The sequence below is a fragment of the Coturnix japonica genome, chromosome 2 (genome assembly GCF_001577835.2).
Source record: "Coturnix japonica isolate 7356 chromosome 2, Coturnix japonica 2.1, whole genome shotgun sequence".
NCBI classification, from domain to species: Eukaryota; Metazoa; Chordata; class Aves; order Galliformes; family Phasianidae; genus Coturnix; species Coturnix japonica.
This window is the reverse complement of record NC_029517.1, coordinates 40,996,969-41,018,406: the sequence shown is the minus strand read 5'-3', so window position 1 is coordinate 41,018,406 and position 21,438 is coordinate 40,996,969. Positions and strand designations below refer to the sequence as shown.

Genomic DNA, 21,438 nt, shown 5'->3' with positions numbered 1-21,438 from the left:
GGGGGAGGGAAGGTCCTGTGTTTACAGCAGGGCAGTTTTTCCTACTTCTGTCTTTTCTCGGGATTTTTGCCCTTTGTAAAGGCATTAATGTACCCTCTGGTATGCAGCGGCTGTGTATGTCCCAGAATTCACCCTTGCTCTTTTGGCCTTATAATAGAACAGGCCAGAGAATGCTGCTGGAGCATAGAACGATTCTTGCCAGGGAAATTCAGGGTTTGAGAAAAGAATTTTTTGTTTCCTAGCATGAAGTCAGTAGTAGCGTAAGCATACTGTGTAATGTCCTCATCCAGACCTAAAAGTTAGGAATTTTTCATGATCCCTAAAACAATGTTATAATATTTGTTGTTAACTTCCAGATTCTTTTTATATATGCAGTCTGCCTGCATGGAAGCATTTGTTGTCACTGCTGGGCAATGATGTTATTTCGTGTTGTATTTGTTAATGCTAAAACCATAATGTTGAAAAAATGAAAAAGAGTACACTTTTATGGATAACTTACTATGATCAACTCAGTTTTGCCAGCATTTTGATGAGAATATTAGCTTTTCAGATTGTGGTATTTGTTTTTCATTAAGAAATAAAGTTACATACTTAAACCTTCTAATGTGTTTGCTAAGTAATAAAAATGCTTGTCAAATCCTACATTTCCAGTGAGGCAAAGACTTGGAAATAACTAAATTGAGAATTTCTGCTGTTTAATGTTAAAGCAGCAAAATTCATTGTCCATTTTAGGTAACTAAAATTAATTCTAACTAAGTAACCTCTTTCTTTTTTCCTATATAGGCATCTTTCAACTGTTTTGGGAAACAAGTTTGATCATGGCGCTGAAGCTATTATGCCTACTCTTTTTAATCTGGTTCCCAACAGCGCCAAAGTGATGGCAACTTCTGGGTGTGCAGCCATTAGATTCATTATTCGGGTAGGTGTTCCACTTCAGTTGTGCTTGCTAGAAATAGTCAGATAGCTGCTTTTACTTGAGGTATTTCCAAACTGGTCATATAAGAATTAATAATTTTTAAAGGCTGTTTAACACTGGATAAATTATTTTTCTTCTGAGAAAACAAATACTGTTTATCATTACCATGATAATGTTGTTCCATGCCAAAGATTATCAGTATGAAATCAGGTCTATTTTCATGATTTTTACAGTCTTACTCATACTTAAAAAAAACAAAAAACACACAAAAAAAGGCAATTTTAGAAGTTAACTGACCTTTTGCAAAGGACAGAGTAAGCTACCAATCAATAAGCTTATAACAAACTATTGGGAAAATTTCTTTTCACAAGAGAATTATCGTTTATAACACATCTAGTATCAATATGTAAATATATTGATATGTAGCATTAATGTACATTAATATATGTCTAATACATATATGTAATGATATAATTTATAAACACAAAGTTAGTATTTATTTCATGGAGTTCATAATAGAGTGCTGAAGAACTCAAGTATAGATAAGTTCAGAAGGCAGAAGTTCATCGGAGAAAAGTGCAACAGAGATTTGCAGTTCCTGAGTTTGAGAACTTTCTAAGCTTTTGATTCTTTAAAGCTGTAACTCTTAGAGGAGAATACTGTATGCTTTGGTTTTTTTTGTTGTCTGTTCCTTAAGCACCTACTAACAACCTGTGTCTGAACCAACATACTTAAGCGGACTTCTGGAACTTGTACCGCCATATTTATGTTTTGCTTTTGAGTCCTTTGTCAAATATTCCAGAAAGTACAGAGTTGATGACTCTGCAGATTTGGAACGCGGAAGTGTCATATATGAATCCATTTTCTCTCCGTTATTGCTTGTTGTTCTGTTGTAGCAGTCACATGCCACTTAAAACTATGGAATCATAAAGAAAAAACCAGTAGGAACAAATGCAGCTGCTAGGCTTTCGTGGGTTTATGGACTCATTCCATGCTAGTTCTGAAGTTGGCAGTACTGTGAGAGCTGATAATTCTTTGTCTCTATCCTGTAACAATAACCTAAGGAGAGAAGAGTGATACATGAGATACTAACAATTGTTCAGAACTGTAGCTTTGAAGCAGGTTCTGTAGACTTAAACTCTGGCAAAACAGGGGGAGCTGTCATGCAAGTTATCTGATGTATTGATTCCAGAAAGGAATAAAGAAATTAACAGCAAATGCATTTGTTTAACCATATGACTTGGAATTAAAATGGTAATGCTTGATGTCGAAAATAAGATGAGCTGAAGTAAGGCTCTTTTAATTCCGGATTAAATTATTGCATCTGGATTTAATGTAACGTATCTTAAACAATTCAGATAATAGTTCAAGGATTTCCTTTTCCCACAAGAATATAAAGTGTTTACATTTAGATTTCATACATGGATTTGTTTATATTGTATGCCATACCTTTATTGTTCTATTAACATATTTTGCATTAAAAAGAACTTGATGTTTTTAATTTTTTACCGTATTGATTGAACCTTAAAAGAGAGCTCATAGTTTTCGGGTTTCTTTTTGCTCCATAACTCAGATTGTAAGACTGCTGTGCCTGTATTTTTCCTTCAGGAAAAACAAATGAACAGAAGTCTGTTTAGAACTCGTCTGAGGAGAAAGTTGCGTTTGATCCTTCAGACATGACTTTACACAGCTTAACACTGCATATCGTGGTGTGGTTGTTGACTCTTGTTAGAAGCACGTTTTCCTTGATCTTGTCGGAATGAAAAAAAGCTTAATAAATGCGCTTGCTAATAGTAGTCTCTTATATATAGTTTCACCGATAGTTGTAAGAGACCAATTGTAATTTGTACTGTTTCTAATTCTATTTATTTATTACTGTACGAATTCAGAAACACTTTTGTCATTAACTACTTTGTTTACTTTTTTCAGCATACTCACGTGCCCCGACTCATACCTTTAATAACAAGCAACTGTACCTCAAAATCGGTTGCCGTTAGAAGGTATGCTACAATATACTCAAATAGCAAATTGTTGAAGTTGTTGCTTTCTAAATATGATAATTGTTTGTTGGAAGTACACGGTTTTAAATATGTTTAGCCGTCAGCTCTCAGTATAAGGAACATAGTTTCAGTTCATAATCCAGTGCACATCAGTGAAGGCAGCCAAAATTGTATTTTCATACTGAGTTACTGCCTTTGTAAAGAAAAGAAGAACTTCTAATCCTTTTAGGGTTGAGATTTTTTTTTTTCTGCCATGCTTTAGTCATGTCCAAGTCATTTGGCCAGAAGAAAGCTGATATAAAACGGGGCTAAGGTAAAAAAAAAAATAAATCCAGAAAATGTAAGAGTTTGATACCGTAGATTCCACTACCTCAGTTATCTACACACCTTCCTGATCTGTGCCAGTTTGATTTGTTTACGAGGATCTAGTTTCAGATGTATTTCAGAATATGCATTTGCTGATGTGTTTCTGCTGTGTTGTCAGGTATTCTGAATTAATAATAAATACAGTTAAATAACTTAATATATTCAGTGCCAGATAATACTGAGGACTGCATTCTGTGTGTATGTCCCCATGTTAATGGTGTCATGATTTCCTTGATGGTACGTACTTCATGATGACTTGTGAAAGGATGGGAATAGTTTTTGGGACAGAAAAACATTGCTGGATCAACATTATGGTGTCACTTAATAGTTGAATTTTTAAAGTATTGATATATTATTTTCTAATACTAAGATGTTACAGTTTGTGCAAGTTTTAAATTACTGATGACTTGTATGTGGAATCTAATAAAACTAACAGCATTGTGTAATAACATGACTTGAACTAAAGATGTTCAAATTTCTGAAGTTTAAAGTTGTGTTAGCTTGCATCTTTGCTTTCTGTACCAATTATTTTGACCTTACAATAAGCAGATCAGTGTCCTGATTTGACAGGTAAGCATGCTTTTATGTTAAGTATTTATTCCCTCAGAGTGAAAACGGTGAAGTTTCTGTGTATTCTACAAGCATGTTAGAGAAATGAGTATTAATTAAAACGTTTTATTCTGTCTTCTTAGGCGATCCTTTGAATTTTTAGACCTGTTATTACAAGAGTGGCAAACGCATTCTTTGGAAAGGTATTGGCCAGTACATTTTTTCCCCAGTAATGATCTGCTAACGAATATTGGTACAGAAGTTTTGCTGTTGAATCCCTGAATTGCTTCTGTTGTTGAATGTTAGCCAGCCTTTCTAGCACAGCAGTTCATGTGGCTTGTTTAGATACTAGGAAGTAGGAAATCTGTATGCTTCCGCCTCTTCTTACCTTCTCCCTCTATTCCTATATTGCATATGAGCAATTGTTCTTCATCTGAAGAAGTTAGTGAATCCTTTTCTTTCTATCCATACTGGAGCTTGTCTGAGTTTTACCAAAGATCTCATGTAGAGGCATTTCTGCAGTGAGACAGTTTCTGCCCTGCCAGTTCTGCTGAGAGGTGCTCAAGCTTCACTGTGATGCCCTCATCATCACAGTCATATCTCTGTGTTGTGCCCAAGGCCTGGCTGGCTTGAGCAGCCAGAGCAGACGTCACTGACCAGCTCTTGCAGCAGTAGATGTTCAAACATCAGTCAAGTAGCAAAGAAAATATCAGTCTCTTCGCAGTTGGTTACCATACACTGCAAGTGCTCTATGATTTTAGTAGCACAGCTTCTGCAAGGCATTAGCTGTGTATCTGGTGATGCTCTGCAGTATCAGTAATCTCCCAGGGTCTGCCCTAAATGACATTAAGTGCATTTTGATGATGACATAAAAGAGGAAATTTTCAACCCCCATTTGGTTCCTTTGCTTTTACTGGTTATTCTAGAAATGTAGAAAGCAAGCTAACAAGGTCAGTCAGTGATGTACTTCAGGCATTTTAAATCACACTCCTCCCTACAGGATCATATGCTTTATCTGTCACAGAAAGGCTTGGTCTGGAGATGTTGTCTGGATGTGGGATTTAAGTGTATGCTACTTTTGAGGATGCCACTAAATTGGAGGAGCTGTTGACTCTCCTAAAAGCAGACAGATCTTAGAACCGTGGAATCATATAATCACAAAGGTTGGAAAAGAGCTCAAGGGTCATCTGATCCAATAGCTCACCTGCCACCAATATTTTCCCACTAAGCCATGTCCCTTAGTACCATGTCTAAACATCTTGAACATCTTGACAAATGTGATGGGTGAGCTATTGCCAAGGGCATGAAGTTGAATTAAGAACAAGTGCTAAATCCTGCACCTGGTGTGGGGCAAGCCCAGGACATATGTGCAGTCTTGAGGACAAGAGGCAAAAGAGCTGTCCTACAAAAGGGGGTGTGGGGTTCTGGCTGATGGCAAGTTGAGTACAAGAAAGCATTGTGCCGTGACAGCCATGAGGGCCAGCTGTACCCAGGGGTGGTGTGTCAGGCCCACACTACCAGCTGGGAGAGGTAAGGGGTTGTTCCGCTGTGCTCTGTGCTGAGCAGCCTCACCTCCAGCACTGGGTGCTGGTTTGAGCACCACAGTGTAATCTAAGGATTAGGAGCAGGTGCTTTGCCAGAAGATAATGGGCATGGAACAGGCTGCCCATGATAGTGTTCAATGGCACTGAACTTGCCAGAGTTCAGGAAGCATCTAAACAATGCTCTCAGACATAGGGTTAGAATTTTGGGTTGTCCCCTCTGTCCAGGAGTTGGACGTGGTGATTCTTGTAGATGCCTTCCATAATAGCTGGGAAGCCTACTTAAGCCCCTCCAGCAGGTGCAGTTACATCATCAGTATGCTTAAGTATTTGTTTACTTCATACCTTAGAACTTCTCTCTCTGCTTTTTTTTTTTTTTCTTTTTTTACTTTATTATATATTAACTATTTAAACTTTACTACTTACTTTAGAATTGAATTTGGAGGAGCAAAATAGTTTGAGGAATGTTTGTTTGTCTTCTAGGCATGCAGCAGTCTTAGTTGAAACGATCAAGAAGGGCATTCACGATGCTGATGCGGAAGCAAGAGTGGAGGCAAGGAAGTAAGTTTGTACTACTTTTTGCTCTGAAAATTTGTAGATTTTACATAAGGGTGTTGAAGGGTGACAAGACATAATGCACTAGCCACATTTGATAGCTCACCTGTAAAGAAAAGGGCATAAGTTAAATTGCAAAGTTATATTTCTGTTCTCAGAGTCAGAATTAACATCTGATTTCTACTGTAAGATAAATACTCTAAAGTTAGAGGCAGTTGCTGCCTTCTTAAGGTATTTGCAGATTCCTGTGAAACAGGAGAAAGGATGTTTAATATTGCTGTATAATCGTGCTTTTTTCCCCCCCATAAATGAAATTATAAAAAAATTGTTCAGTGTTTTCACTGGTTTAGGCCAGAGTAGAATTACTGTTCCTTACCCTTAGAGTCAATAAGTGAGTGGAGAATTTCAGAGGACAGAGAGACTCAGTTATTTTTGAGAAGGTATTTTAGGTCACTTTAATTGGCTCCTTAGTGAGCTGGTGAGTTTATTTTACACTCTGTGTCTTTTCAATTGAAGTTCCTTTTGCTCTCATCCCTATCTTTTAACATCCTGACTATATTTTGAAGAAAATGAAGAATTACAGTCGGTTCTTTTCTTTTTTTACAGGGCTTATTTGGGTCTTAGAAATCACTTTCCTAGTGAAGCAGAGACTCTATACAATTCCCTTGAGCCACCTTATCAAAGAAGCCTCCAGACGTACTTGAAGAATTCTGGCAGTATAGCATCTCTCCCTCAGTCAGACAGGTCATCTTCCAGCTCACAGGAGAGCCTCAAGTAAGGGTCACTTACCTATATATTATTGTCTGAACAAATTATTTTATTTTTTATGAAAATGTTATTCAGATATGATGAATTACTCTTTGTTTAAGTTAATCAGTATTGCTTACCTGAAAATTAAAAATGTTAAAACATGTTTTAATGACTTGCTAGTAATGTTAAAAACTAAGTTACATAGAAATTAAGATTTTAAGATACTCTTAAACTGCCAAGTGTTATTTCCTGTTGTACTGCAGGGTATGTAAGTTTCCAGGTATTTGAACTTAAATACTAGAGAAAGGAAGGGGTAGAACAATAAACAAAAGTAGTTGCAATGCAGGAAATGTATTTTTAGTTGAGTTTTGAGTAATTTGTTGTTATTTTCTCTGTGTTGCACAAAACTTAAGTTTTTAGCTTCTAGCATTATTAACAAGTTCTCCCTGTGTTTACTAATCTAGGAAATAGGGACGTGCTTTTACTGTGTCCAATTCTCCATGATTTTTGACTTAGCTGTATTTGCAGATCTCCTGGATTATTGATTAAAAATAATTGTAGAGGAGATTTATGGGGTGAAAGAATCTGATGACTGGTCCCTGCAAAACAAGCTCTATTTGAAACTTTTTAAATGAAATGTCATTTGCTGTAGATTCTGTAAGCAATGAAATTATATATAACAGTTGTCTAGGACTTTCTGGAGCTCATTCTAAGATCAGGCACCCAGGACTTGCAACAGAATGCTTCCAAAAAGCCAGGTATTAGTATTAGGAAATCACTGTGTATTGCTGTTGATAGTTAGCTGCAGATACATAATTCTCTGTGAGAAGTTACCTAATAAATAAGACGTCTGCATTATCCTTGAGCACCTGGTACAAGTAGCTCAGGTAAATACACAGTATTATAAATCTTCTCTCAGCCTTGCCTTTTTTGTATTGAAAATAGAAAGGCTTCTCTTCTTTCATCCATTTTTCCTTGTTATTGCAGACACCACTTAATTTGTTATATACCAGTCATTTTTGTTTAGCTCCCACTCTTCTTACGTGACAGCTGATTTTGAAGATAAGCTCTGTGGTTAAACAAAACATTGCAGTGTCAGCCTTAGATGTTTCTGTGACCTGAACTTTCTATCATCAAAGGAGAAATGCTCTGTGATGAAGATGCAATTTCATAAAATATAAAAGATGCTTTAATAGAAATGATTGTGTTTTGATTGTGTTTTCAGTCTGTAATAAATAGTTTTCTCCAAAAATATACAGGGAAAGTAAAAGGGGAGAGAAAAGAAAAAGAGCTTTTTGTTTTTTCTTTTTCCCTTTTGCTCTCTCATTTCATTGTGAATTAACTGCCTTTTGGATCTGATACATGGGATGTTTTATTTATAAAAGCCCTTACTTAATGGCTTTATTGGATTTTGTCTTTCAGTCGTCCTCTATCTTCTAAATGGTCTGCAGCCAGCCCAGCCACCTTTGCAAGCAGAGGTAAGCTAATGCAATCTTGTACACAGTGTTCAGACTTTTAAAATTCTTTTAATTAAAAAATTTAAATAGAACTTAAAATCTTATTTTGTTAAGCATTTACCCTGTTTCAGAATTGAATGATGTTATGTCTCTGCACGCTGCACCTACTGCTATGTTTTCCTCATACTTAGCTCGGCTTTTACATATTTTTAGTTGGGACATACGTACTTTTTGCAGATTTGCTGCAGCAGTAGAAAACATTAACCTTGCAAATATAATTCATTCTACTCATTGCTAACAATTACTTGTTGTTGTTGTTAATAGTTTCGGGCAGCAGCAAGAGTGTTCCAAGCCCAGGAACTCTGCAAAGGTCTCGCAGTGACATTGATGTTAATGCTGCTGCAGGGGCAAAGGCCCGCCATGCTTCTGGACAGACAGCTGGAGCTGGGCGCTTGTCAGCAGCTGGTCTGCCTCCAGGATCTTATGCTTCACTAGGTGAGGGAAACATCTTTATTATATTGGGTAATTATTTCTGAGGCTTTTCTTCAAGGAGTTACAGGAAGACAAGTCTAGTCTACGTTTGAAAAACTGACATTGTCTTTTTTTGCTGGAATGTTGTAAAAGAGCAGATTTTCTCAAGTAAGTTGCCAGCTTTGCTAGATGTTTTGTTTTTCTTGTACTAGAAGAATATTTATGTAAAGAATATATTCATACTATGCTATTTAGATGTCTTAATCTGGTATTACATTGTGTATTGGAAGGGATGATACCTTCACTTAACAGCAGATGGTGATTGTGGTTTTTTTGCATCCAAAAGTAAAATGGAAATCAGTACCAGAACTCTTGATCTCCATTTTTTTCCCTCAACTCTTCAGCGCTGTTGTAAATTAATCAGTTAATGAGACATCCTTGTATTAAGTAGTGGCTTACTCATATAACACAAAGTGTTGTACGAATGTGAACAGTAGATTTCAGAGAGAGCTTCCAAAGTCCTTTCATAAGACTCTGAAAGTATTTTTTTCACCTGAGTGATAATGTTCTTTGTCAGGATGATTGTTGTTAGACATAGAATGGTCTGCAAATTACAGGTTTGCAGAAAAACTGATAGTGATGGTTGGTAGAACTTCCAAGTTTAAATTTAACCATCACATAAGGAGAATAAAGGAATACTTGGCATGTTTTCTCTTTAGGCTACCCTTAAAGTAGGGGTGAGATTCAGTGTTCAGTGCTAGTTTTTTCTTTTCAACTTGTGTTCCTGCTAGGCCACCAAGAAAGCAAGTTCTAGTAGTGATACTGCCAGTCATGGCCACAAGAGAGTCAGAGAAATTACATTAAAACAAACAAACAACAAAACAGTACTTTTTATTTAGCCATTCAAGCTTTTCTTTTAAAAAAAAATGAAAACCTTTCCCTTTTCAGTTTGTGTTGTGTTGTGGGAGGTGTTAAGATACGTGTAAGCTATGTTATCTGAGGTTTTGATTGTGTTTTTAGTTAGGTTAAAATAGTTATTATTAAATCAGTTCCTTCTTTTGTCATCAGTGCCTACTTGAAGTGATTTTGAACCACCATTGAGTGTGGATCTAGTATGTTTGCAATGCTGCTGAAAAAGAATGCTACTTGGAGCAGGATTTTAGCATAGGAGTGTGGGCTCCCTCTACTGCCCACACGGGGGATCGAGGAAGCTGTTGGGTTTAGATTGTGGGGTTAGGCTGCTCAGTTTGCTTGCTGGAGCAGATAGGCTGGTAACTTTGAGTTGAAGAATTGATACTCCCTGCATAATGTTTGAAAGCCTGAAGTAGGTGGGATTAATATTCTTCAAGATCAAAGTATTTTTTAGCCTGTTTTGGTGGGCAGGAGAGCTTACTCTGGTTCTTACATGAAGCTGGAGATGACTCATAGGAAAAAAAAAGTGATAAGAAACATAGCAGTAGGAGGAGGAGAAAAATTTAAAGTGAACTGCAAAGAGATAAATCTGTTAGTGTTTATCCATTGTGAAACATAGGGTTTACTTCATCATTACAAATTTCACAGAAATTTAGCTCTTGGAGTACTGGTTTGCTTTCAGAACATCTTAAGCAGTGTGTGTGATTCATGCTCAGAATTTTGGAAGCAGGTGTTAAGAAGGGCACAGAGGTTTTCAGGAAGGCGAAGAGTGGTGGTTTTATGCAGGGAGATAACACAGATAAAGAAATAGCATGTTCTCATTGGAGTTTGTAGATAGGGAGTGGTGAATATGCGGTCTGTAAATCCATGTCAAATTCTTAAAAGGGATTTGGGTAGATGGAAAGTTTTGCCTTGATAGAGGTGACTTATGGAAGAGGGTACAATGCTGAATTGAATTGGCAAGATAATGTGATTATAGTGATAGACAGAAAACTCAAGTAGTGTTATAGATGGATTGTATAAAGGTAGCGATGATGAACGAGGCCAAGGATTGTTTATAGTTACACAAAAGGAGTACTTCTCAGTTAGATCCTGATTCATTCTCACCCTTATTTAAAGAGTAACATCTACCTTTTGAAAAAACAGCTGCAAAATGTAGAGCCTAAGAGAACAAGTTCATAAGCTTAGTAATTAGTATTTGTCTTTGTCTCTTAGCTTATTGTTATAAGAATTCTTACTTGTATCTATATGTGTTTTTCTTGGTTTAAATTATTTTTATTTGGTAGTTTATTTTGAGAGTCTTCTAGATACAGGAGGACATTTTTTAGTCATTCTGAATGTTGACTAGTCTTGGCATCCTTAGTAGGTAATTGCCTGTTGAGGAGACTTGAGATGTAATTATATCTGTCTCACAGTAAATGTTTTAACTTAGATTGTTACTGTCAGAATAAGCACTTCGAGCTGAACTTGTGAATCTTTAATGTTTTTAAACCTGAGTGGAACTTTGTCTCATTTTGCCTCTGTTTTTATTGTGATGTCTCTTCCCCTCCTGTCCCTTAGCCCATCTTGAGTAGCAGATTTCATAAGACACTGTAGTTCAGTAATGATACAAGTGTGTATTGATGCTGAAAGCCTAGCATGAAACATTAGATAAATATTTTACTACAAAGGCTTGATCAAATCTGGTTAATATAGGGATTTAGCATCCCCATACAGGGTACTTACTTGTACCTTGTTTTGTAATATTGTACCTTGTGCCGACAGAAACCAATTTTACTTAAGTTAGCTTATACATGCACAGGTTAGATAGATGTGTCTACAGTATTTAATATTAATGTATTTTCCTTAATTAATGTTTTATGACTGTGCTGTGAACACCTTTATTCTAACACACTAAGTTTTCCATGTTTCTTTGCCTGCTTTTTCAACAAAGAGGATACTTCTGACAAGATGGATGGTAAGAAATTGTTTAGTCTGTCCTCTAATTCTATTAATTATGTTAAAGTGTCTAATGTAAAATATTTAATGTTTACTATGTTTGTCTATTGATTAACATGTACTATGCTATTTTCATTAACTCCTACGTAGTCTTAAGGTCTTAATATATATATGTCATGTATATGTATTTGTCAACGTTTTGAATGTATCAACAACAGTAACTTTTATCAGAATTTTGTTACTACTCCAAATGAGAAAAAAAGCAGAGCAATTCTGTAGTTAAATTTCTTTTTGTAACAAGCTCTAGTTTCGTTGTATTCCATAGTTCTGTCTTTGAAGTCAGCTTTGTTTGTTTGTTTTATTTTGCTTTGTCTTGGGGCTTTTGGCAAAATAGCCATTGAAAAACAGAATAAGCAGATAATTAAGATTTTCTAAAAAGAAATTACAGTTTTTTCTTTAGAAATCACTCCCATCAGAATCTGGTCTAGCTACTTAATTTTACATTCATGTAAGTCGCATAATCCTATGCAATTGTATAAAGGAGTAGTTTGTTGAGAAGACCTACCTGTTTAAATAGCTTACCGAGTGGTCCAGCTATGCTTTAGCACTAACTTTTTCTTAGATCTCTATACATGGAGGGGGTTGCCTGTGTTTTTGTCATAATTGCAGATCAATTGAGAATCGGGTTTCTTGTAAGACTTTTTCAGGTAACACTTCCCATGTTGACGCCTGGTAATGGGAATTTCTTGTTGGGAAACACTTTACAAGTCAATGTCATTTGCTTCTTAATTCGTATCTCTAGTCATGTGCATTCATGTTTAGAAGAATGAGTAGTTCACTGAAAGCAGAGCAGGTGATGTTTTTCCTTTCTTAGACCTTACACTGCATCTCCTGAGGGAAATAAATACACAAAATATGCGCAGAAATGGAAATAGTAGGAAGGTAGGTCTATACAGTGCTGAGTATCGAGCACATTTAGCTCCAAGAGAGATTCTCTGAGAAGATTTTTAGCTGTTTTGGGGTGTTGTAGGTAGCAAGTCTACTTCAATAAGATATGTTTTTTTGGTTCAGTATTTTAGTATCTTTCTCAGTTATTTGCATATCAGATTTCCTTGTATTGCATTTAGACTGTGCTGAGCACTTGCTGTGTGCATTTTGCCACCAAGAATAAGCTTTCTTAAGGAGTTGTGTCATAACATGTGGAGGTATCCCACGCATCTGTTTAAAAGGGGAAGTGCTCCACAACTGATGAGAGCAATGATGTTTTTTTGTGGGGGATAATCTGTAGAGATGATGTGAGACAGAATGAACACATCTTAACTCTCAAGCTGAATTTATCATACAACTGCTTCCTGCAAGAAGTTATTTTTTCCTTCTACTGCTGATCATGGCCTAACTTGAAGCCTCTGACTTCACCAGTGCTTCGTCGTACTCCATTATGAACTACGGTAGATGAAGAAATTCTAGAAAGCTAGTTATGTAGAACAGAGATTAATAGTATTTTCTCTCATTTTTCTTTTTTTTTTTTTTAATCTCTTGGAACTGACAGTGAACCTTTAGCTATCCAGACAGGTTGGTTGGTGTTACAAAGGTGGAGAAAAGAGAAGCAGCACCATTCCTCCTAGGATGAGCTTAGCTGGTAGCCTGGCTTAGATGTTCCAAGTTGGAGCTCTGAAAGAATGTTGGGTTTTATGTTTTTTTGTTTTGGTTTGGTTTTTTGTATGTTTTTTCTTAACACAGACTAGCAAATTGGATTTGGGAAAACTGAGGCACTCCTACATGTGTATTTCTGTAACTGATTTTTGTGAAGAAATTTACACTGAATTAATGTTTAGATGAAGTCTTTAACAGTAGTGACTTAAGGATATTACAGTATGAAGAAGTCACAGTCAGAAATGATGGAACGGTATAGAATGAAAAGAAGAATGGAACTACCCTTTGATTATTTATTTTTTTAGGCCATTTAACATTTTATCAGTGTTAACCTGTGTATATTTTTCTATCATCATCAGATCTGTTTCAGAGAGGCTTGGAGAAATGGAGTGCTGTATAGATAGCTTCTCATTGATTCATATGCATGGATGTCACATTTGTCCCACTCCTTTTGTCATAGTCTAGCCTTGATGAAGTTGACGTAGTTTTTCAAGTGTAATCTTGTTTCAGCAAGCTCCTGTTATATCTGAACAAAACTTAATCTCACATAGGTTTTAAAAGCAATCGTGGACTTAATTCACAGAAATTCTCCTGTACGGAGTTTCTAATGAGTTGTAACTGTCCAGTGAACGAAACACTGTTCTTGTGATGTGTTTTTGTCTGAGATAGTTTATAATAGCATCTCTGATATCAGAAGAGCTTGCACTAGAGTATTTACAAAGTCTGTTTTGGTCAGGATCTCATTTAGTTGCCTTATGTATTTGTCTTTTTGTGACAAGTTTGGAAGGCAGTGCTGTATGTTGCATTCCTGTAAATCACTGGAAGTACAGCATGGATGTTTTGTTTTTTATAATTGTGCTTCAGTTCAATAATGGAGTTGCAGTACAGGTTTTAGACCTCTTCCTGGTTTGGTAAAATTTGTCAACATTCCTAAGATTATCTCAAAAAAGGAAATGAAGACGCACACTGTTGTTTGGAATATCATGTATTTTGTTATTTTTTCTGTTTAGGAACAGCTTCTGAAGATGGTAAGAAAATATTTTGTTAGAATAGCTGATATGTTCAGCTTTATGTTTTCACTGATACAAATTAAGCTTTGAAGGTAGAATGTGGCCTTTTTGGGGTGTTGTGGAGAGACATAACTCCAGACAGCTTATGTATCTAATACTTGGTTGTCATGTGGTGTATTTAAAATTCTCTTTAATTCTCAAATGCTCATCTGCAGTAGCAGTATCATTGCTTAACATTTTCAGCGTGAAAGTATAATAGCTTTATAGTTTTGTGTTCATTTTATTTTTAAAGCAAGTCACAGATACTCTCATCAGATATGCTCATGCTCTGGGAAACAGGTGCTGCTATTATTATTCATCCTTTTGAGAGTTGTGAATCAATTTCCAATATGCTGTTTGTTTAAACACGTCATTAATGCAAATACAAACTGTTTGTTGTTGTTCTGTTTTTATTTTTTACTTTGATGAAATTGAACCAGGTTCCAATTCATAATTTAACACAGCAGTGAAATAGTGGCACTCTGTATTCCTATGTTTTGAGGCCAAATTCTGAACACGGTCTACATACCATGCAGTCTCACAGCACTCATTGGGAAGACACTGCCATTGCATGGGGATAACTAGTAGAGTTTGGAGCAGTAAATCTAACCAATCTTGTTAACATATTTTTTCTAGTAGTTTAGTGAATAACCTCCTTTATTCTGGTTCTCTTCTTATAGACACTCATCTATAGCAATTCCCTCTACTTGGATGAATAATATTAACTTGGTTTGTCTCCAAATTCTGGTGTGGAAAACTTAAAGAGACTAAATAGTAGTGTGTGTACCTAGTTGTTCTGGGTCTAATATTGACTCTACATGTCTAGAAAGCATTTAAATTATTCTGTTTTTAGAAATGAATTACTTGTGGAGCTAGATCCACAGCGCCCACAGGCTTTGTTTGTGAAACTTCTGAGAAGCATCATTAGCACATTTTTGAGGGAGGGTTTTTGGTGTATTTTTTTCCCCTTTGTTTACCTTTCCTTGGTAATTTCGTTGTTCTTTGAACATTTATGAGGGATATGGCTAGTAGTGCAAAAAACTTCAGCCTCTTTGGTGTAATAGAGAGAAGCAATTTCTGTTGTTTCAGACTTGTCAGTTCTTCTGTCTGCTGAGAGAAATAGTATTTTTTGATATCATGCAGACACTGAGGCTTAAATTTACTTAATATTTCCAAATTGCTGTAAATCATATAGAAGTCTATGTTATCATAGTCAGGAAAACAGTACGGTCTCCAGTAATAGTATTCAGGTTTCTAAAAAGTGCACAGAATATAGGAAGCAGTCTCAGAACCGAATTCAGAAGTTAAACAAGGATACTTTTGTAGTTTTGTGACAGTGAAAGTAGAATTATAACTATATCATATTATATAATATATATATTATAACTATATCATGATATAGATCATGAAAAGACTGAATCTGCAATATTAGTAGCTACATTGCCTGTTACATATTTAATACATTTCCCTTTTTGTAATGTAATTAACATATTCATGTAGGAAGCAAGAACTAACTAGTTCAGGGTGTTTAAAAGGTAATATGCAAATAATTTACTGAAGCATGTAGCATCAAAGAAGTATTTTGAACCCTCAAATATTAAGTCCTTTCAATATGTTCAAATTTCTACTAATTATCCCAAGTGAATTTTCACCTTTTACATCGTGCTTTGTTTTTATGTTCAGAAATTTAAGAACATATTAGTAAATGCTACTAATGCTTTACTTTCTGTATTGCTGCGAAAAACTAACTAGATGCATTTTTTATGTTATAGGTCGTATACGAACAAAGCTTTCAACACCTTCTGTTGGTATTGGAAATTCTAAAACAGATTCCAGAGGACGAAGTAGAACCAAAGTGGTCTCTCAGTCTCAGCGTATGTATTTGCTGTTTCTCAGATATACCTGATAAGAGGCCAAATGCCTTAGTATACATTTGTTGACAAATGGCTACAATCAAAGTTAATATGAAAAAAAATAAGCTACATACTGAGTTGTTGTTCTGTGCCTTAGGTTCATCATCGCCAGAGAAAATTGAAGGTATTTTTTCAGTGTTTTGGGTCAGTGGTATTTGCATGCTTTTCTAATTCATGTTGTTTTTCTCTGAGCAAAATAGTAGGCTAGGTCTTAGTTTGCCAATTAAATTAGGTCATGTAAAAAGAAGTGATATCTACCCTTAAATTCTTCCTTTAATTATAACCTCTCAACATTCTTCTCCCCCCTCCTCCCCAAATCCTAAACACACAACACCAGTAAAATATCTGTGTCAATTATATGTATTACATGCACAAATAACTCAGAAAAACATGTAGGCTGGGTGGTGTCTTCAGTGTTAACCTTAAAAATTAATCTTTCAGTTTTCAAGAAGTCGTATTTCTTCAGCCAGAAATAGCAGATTTCATTTTAAGCTAGGACACTATGCTAGTTTTTGAATTTTTACTCCTTTTTTTGTGTTACAGACATCACCTTGCCTTTACTTATCCCTTTGGAACGAAAAACATGAAACCCTAACCAGATAGTCTGTTATGTAGCTTGCACTGAAACCAGAAGTTGTAAAGAGTAAATTCACTGTATATTAGCTGATCCCCAGTAATTTTCTTGTGTGCTCATAAACAAAAGCAAATGGAGAATTTCTCATCTAGTTGAGCTGCCTGTCATTAATTAGAGACCTGACTCTATCTCACGTTCTTTGACACTGACAGACCTATGGAGGTTTGTTTATTACCTGATGCCAACAACCGACTTCTTCTGAAAACATACCTACATTGTTTTCAGATATTCAGCCTTGTCTCATCTAGAACAGAAATTAACGATAAAATTAGTGTAAACAAATTAACCAGTGCTACAGTTTGACAGTTCTCCTGTTACAAAGCTAGTAAGTAGCATAGATTTTCAGTTTCCCATTGTAATTATTCTTCTGACTAACTGTATCTACTTCCAGTTAAAACCTCAAATTCTGGGTTTAATTGCAGAAATGTTTATCTTCTTCATAGTAATGACTGCATTTCTCCTAACTAGAATTATAGAGGTTAAAAAGCATGACAAATTTAGGTTTATTTTTCTACTAGAGCAGTTCCATTTTTCCCTGTAGATTTCATTTTCCACCAAATGTTGTTGCATCAAATTTGATCCAATGTTTGCAAGATTTGTGAACTAAACAAAAACAAACCAACACCCCAAAACTGAGCAAATAAATAAAAAATAATAAAATAAATAAGAGAAGTAGTTTTAAGTAAACTTTTTGTGGATAGTTATCTAATCCCATGATTATTTGTGGTTGAAAGTTAGGCTTAGTTATTGGCTTTGACAGAAGTTATGCAAAACTTGTTTTATGTTTCCAATGCTGACTAAACTCGTATCATAAGCAAAGAATTTTTGGGTTAATGATTGAAGGGCAAAGTAGGGAAGGCAAATAACCTAAAAACTACTTTAGTAAAAGCAGTGAGCAATATCTGTAGCTTTCCACTGATAGTAGGAAAGAGTTGATCCTTCTTTGAAGAAATGCAATAAATCCTTGAAAATAAACTGGAGGGAGGGAAGTTTAAAATTTGAGTAGTGATCTACAACTTCTCTGATGACAAACATCATGTCACACTGATCTGACTGCAAATCCAGGGAAACAAACTGAAGCATGTACAGTTTTTTTATACCGTATCAATATCAAAAGAGATGAGCTGAATAGATCTTGAAATAGCTAGGTATGTTTACTTGTCATAATGTGTAAAAATTAAACATAAGAATGCATCTTCATTGCCTTTTATCACTACATCTGTTCGGAACTGATGCTTGCAGTTAGCTCATTATAACCTGGGGAGAACAAGAATTCTGAGATGTTTTAAAGAAGATAAAGAGGACAGATATAAGGTGAAGGAGAGCTGTCAGCCAGTGTGTACCTGCTGCTTAGGTGATGCTTCTTTACATAAATAGAAATTTTCACAGCATCATGTGGAGCATTCTTGATGTTTCCCTACCTGGGGTTGATTTAGTTTCCTCACTTGTAGCAGGGAAATAATTTCATATTAGATTTAAGCTTAGTATTTCTTAAACAAACAAAGAAACCAAAAATCCAGCACTGTAACACAGATGCTTTTGTGAATTTAGACTTTAAAACTATTCAGTATTTTTGTTCGAAGCTCATTATGTGAAAGACTTGCAAATCTGAATGCTTTTACAAATGATACTTTTTAGGGTTTTAGAAGTGCTCTACTCCTATCTCCTATGCTTACCTCAATTATTAAATTGTTTCCTAAAAAATAAATACATATACAACCTATGTCCCATTACTTTATCCATGGAAAAAATGGTTCAATTTTTTCCTGTCCGTTTCTATTTGATTGTCAGTTAATTCAGTAAGGTATACTAGAATTATATTAGTCTTCATTCAGAGAAAGAATAAAGTGTCTGAATGGAAAGAAATTCTGACTGTTGCACTTCAGATGAATTGAGAAAGAGGAAAACCCTAAATTATATGCAAGTCTTTTCAAATGTGCCATTGTGAAAGTTGTTTGCTTTTTTTTTTTTTTGGTCATCCACCGCACTTGCAGCTCAGTTCCTTTACTGTCTGTCTTGAACAAAAATATGTTTTGGCCTTGTGTGTAATTTTTGTTCAGCTGTTGAAATTCTGAAGTTGTTTTGGCAACGTTGTAGTTTTTTAAAAGTAATTTGAAGGCTACAGTTTCATGTTTAAATGAAATTAATTCTTCAGCATTACCCAGTTGTTGATTAGAAAGCTGAAGAATTGTAATTTGCTTGTGCAGCTTTGCTTCATCTGCTTTGTACATGGCATTTGAACTTAGTTCTTCAATTGTGGGAGCTACTTAAAAGCACTGCTTTAGCATAACCCCCTTGTGGCTTTTTTTCTTGTGTGAAATGACTAAAGCTTTCTTATTTCCATTTGCCATCCATTTTTAAATCTGCTCTGCTCCCTCCCTCTTCATGGATTATAAACCCCTACCCTAATCCTACCTTGTTCAGGATCACAGTCTGCTAACCCCATTGGTGGTAAGAGTTTACAGAATTTGTGTATACATCATTGTTTGATCACCTGTTTTACATACTTCATTTTAAGGACCCTATTCAGCAGAAATTCTGGCTCACTTTTTTCCATATGCTGCACTTAATTCCTATGATGCAACTTATTTGGAAGGCAGCAGAATTCAGAGGGTTTTGTCAGTTTAGAATGCTGTTTTAGTAATTCTCCCTTTTAAATTAATCATCCATCTTTCGTTGTTTAGATCTTATGCTGATAGTAGTATTAAGAACAGTATGACAGTGCTGTTACTCTTAATGTAATGCTTTCAGGATATTACACTGGTTTATTTAGGCTATAGAGGTATGCTCTGAGGTCAGAATGAAGATATTAAAAATAAGCTAGAATGATGAGAGGTTTTATTCAATCTGTATATTTTGAGAAGAATTAAAGTTCTCCAGTTTCTGACATATTGTAGAAGATAAAAGTCTCTGGAACGGTGAAAGGTTTTTCCAGCATTTGTGTTGGAAATACTGGAAAGTGGGAATGCAGAATAGTATCAGGCCTCAGTTGAATTACCCCAACATGAAGAAACTGACAAACCCTTAACTTCTGCAGACCACAGCAGTTTTATCAATTTGCCTATTCTTTTTCTTTCCCTACACTCCCCCCAATTATAGAAGCTATGCTTATTTTTTTCTAGGCTGTTTAAAATTTATTTATCATTTCTGCTGAATAGGTCCGTATTTTGGAGAAGGGCATTTTGCTAAATAACCATTTCAAGTTTGAATTCAAACAATGAATCTGAAGGTATATGCATGGTATATGTATTTGCTTTCTCCCTTCACCTAGCCTATATTTTGTTTTGTTTGGGATTTTGTTTCTTTTCCCATACAGTCAAGCTTTATTAAACTCATTTTCTTTTAAATATACCTCATAAGAAGCATCCCATGGAAGTTAAGATGTTGCATGTTAAGGTCATAGATTTGATAGCACAGGTGAAGTCATATTGTTATGTGATTATTTTTAAAAGGTTAATGGAATATTCTTCTCTGCACATAATTAACCTTTGGTTTAAATTATGTTTTGTCATGTATTGGTCAGACTTGTTCAATTCTGCAGCTGGAAACATGAATAAGTATTTATCAACTGGTGGTACCAACTTGTAAAAGAAGAGTGGGTTGTTTGTTAGGGCTTAGAACTGACATTTGCTTTAACTGCCATGTCAGAGGATGGATCCACAACAGGGACCATTGACAAGTTGCTTGTGTTGGGTTTGCTGTGCTGAAATGAACAGATACAGTCTACTTCAGAATTATACAATTTTGATAAACTGTGAACTGTTAGTAAAAGAAAAAGATATAAGGTGCTTAAATAGAATGTCCTGATCAGTTTTTTAACATTGTTTAAAACTAGTTATGGCTTCTCTTTAAATCTGTGGAGTAATCTCCACAGGAAACAATGTGAATATTTGAATTGTTTTCAGCGGCATTTTATTTAACTCATCTAACTTTGAAGAACTCATGCTTTAAGAAGAATGTAAGGAGAGTTTATATGTTAGGAGGATGATTTCATTCAATTGTAACACTGGTGGCATAGGCAGAGCTGAGTAATGACAAAATCGCTGGCTTATAGTTGCTCACTTTAGCTTTCTAGCTGTTCTTTTAAAAATTATTTTATTTATTATTATTTATATTTTATTATTTTATTTATTATTACAGAAAACATGATTAGTGACACAGTGAAATTTAAATGAACAGGCCAGTGATTGTGTCAGGGACATCCAAACTGATGAAGATGGGAAGTGCAGTTTGTGGTTTCTTGAGCATACCTAGTGCTCAGTGCCACACCAAGTGCTTCCTTGTATTGATAACTGTATCTGCCTTTTATGTGGTTCCTCAAGAACTTCTATCAGCTTTAAATTTCACATTCTTACCGTGTATGTTTTTCCAGACCATTTCAATCTACCACCGGTTTCCTGCCATCTTTAAGCATATTTTAAAACCATAGTTATTTATGTGCTGTTACTTACATTCCCTCATTTTGCCTTCAGCTGGCAGCAGATCTGGATCTCCTGGAAGAGTTTTGACAACAACTACCCTTTCTACTATGAACACAGGGGTTCAGAGAGTGTTAGTGAACCCTGCAGCTGCACAAAAACGAAGCAAAATCCCAAGAAGTCAGGGGTGCAGTCGAGAAGCCAGTCCTTCTAGACTGTCAGTAGGTAAGAACTGATAAGAATTCTTGATTTGTTTATAGACATTTTTATGTTATGTGCTGGCTAACTATTCATTGCATTTACATTACAGGTGGAC

The 21,438-nt window shown here is 35.5% G+C and overlaps 1 protein-coding gene across 44 annotated transcripts in view; it reads left to right on the top strand.

The window, feature by feature from the left end:
* CLASP2 (cytoplasmic linker associated protein 2) overlaps positions 1-21,438 on the top strand; it is a 114,375-nt gene that overhangs the window by 60,504 nt on the left and 32,433 nt on the right. For 16 of the 44 annotated variants that reach the window (XM_032442405.1, XM_015854125.2, XM_032442404.1 and 13 more), the window contains 13 exons: positions 784-919; positions 2,846-2,916; positions 3,975-4,034; positions 5,856-5,933; positions 6,534-6,701; positions 8,100-8,155; positions 8,459-8,629; positions 11,451-11,474; positions 14,119-14,136; positions 15,930-16,031; positions 16,168-16,194; positions 19,129-19,155; positions 21,177-21,347. In XM_032442405.1, the coding sequence (XP_032298296.1) occupies positions 784-919; positions 2,846-2,916; positions 3,975-4,034; positions 5,856-5,933; positions 6,534-6,701; positions 8,100-8,155; positions 8,459-8,629; positions 11,451-11,474; positions 14,119-14,136; positions 15,930-16,031; positions 16,168-16,194; positions 19,129-19,155; positions 21,177-21,347 (1,109 nt within the window). The remainder of the gene's footprint in view (positions 1-783; positions 920-2,845; positions 2,917-3,974; positions 4,035-5,855; positions 5,934-6,533; positions 6,702-8,099; positions 8,156-8,458; positions 8,630-11,450; positions 11,475-14,118; positions 14,137-15,929; positions 16,032-16,167; positions 16,195-19,128; positions 19,156-21,176; positions 21,348-21,438) is intronic. The other 28 variants (XM_032442414.1, XM_015854134.2, XM_032442409.1 and 25 more) reach the window with 7 other exon arrangements.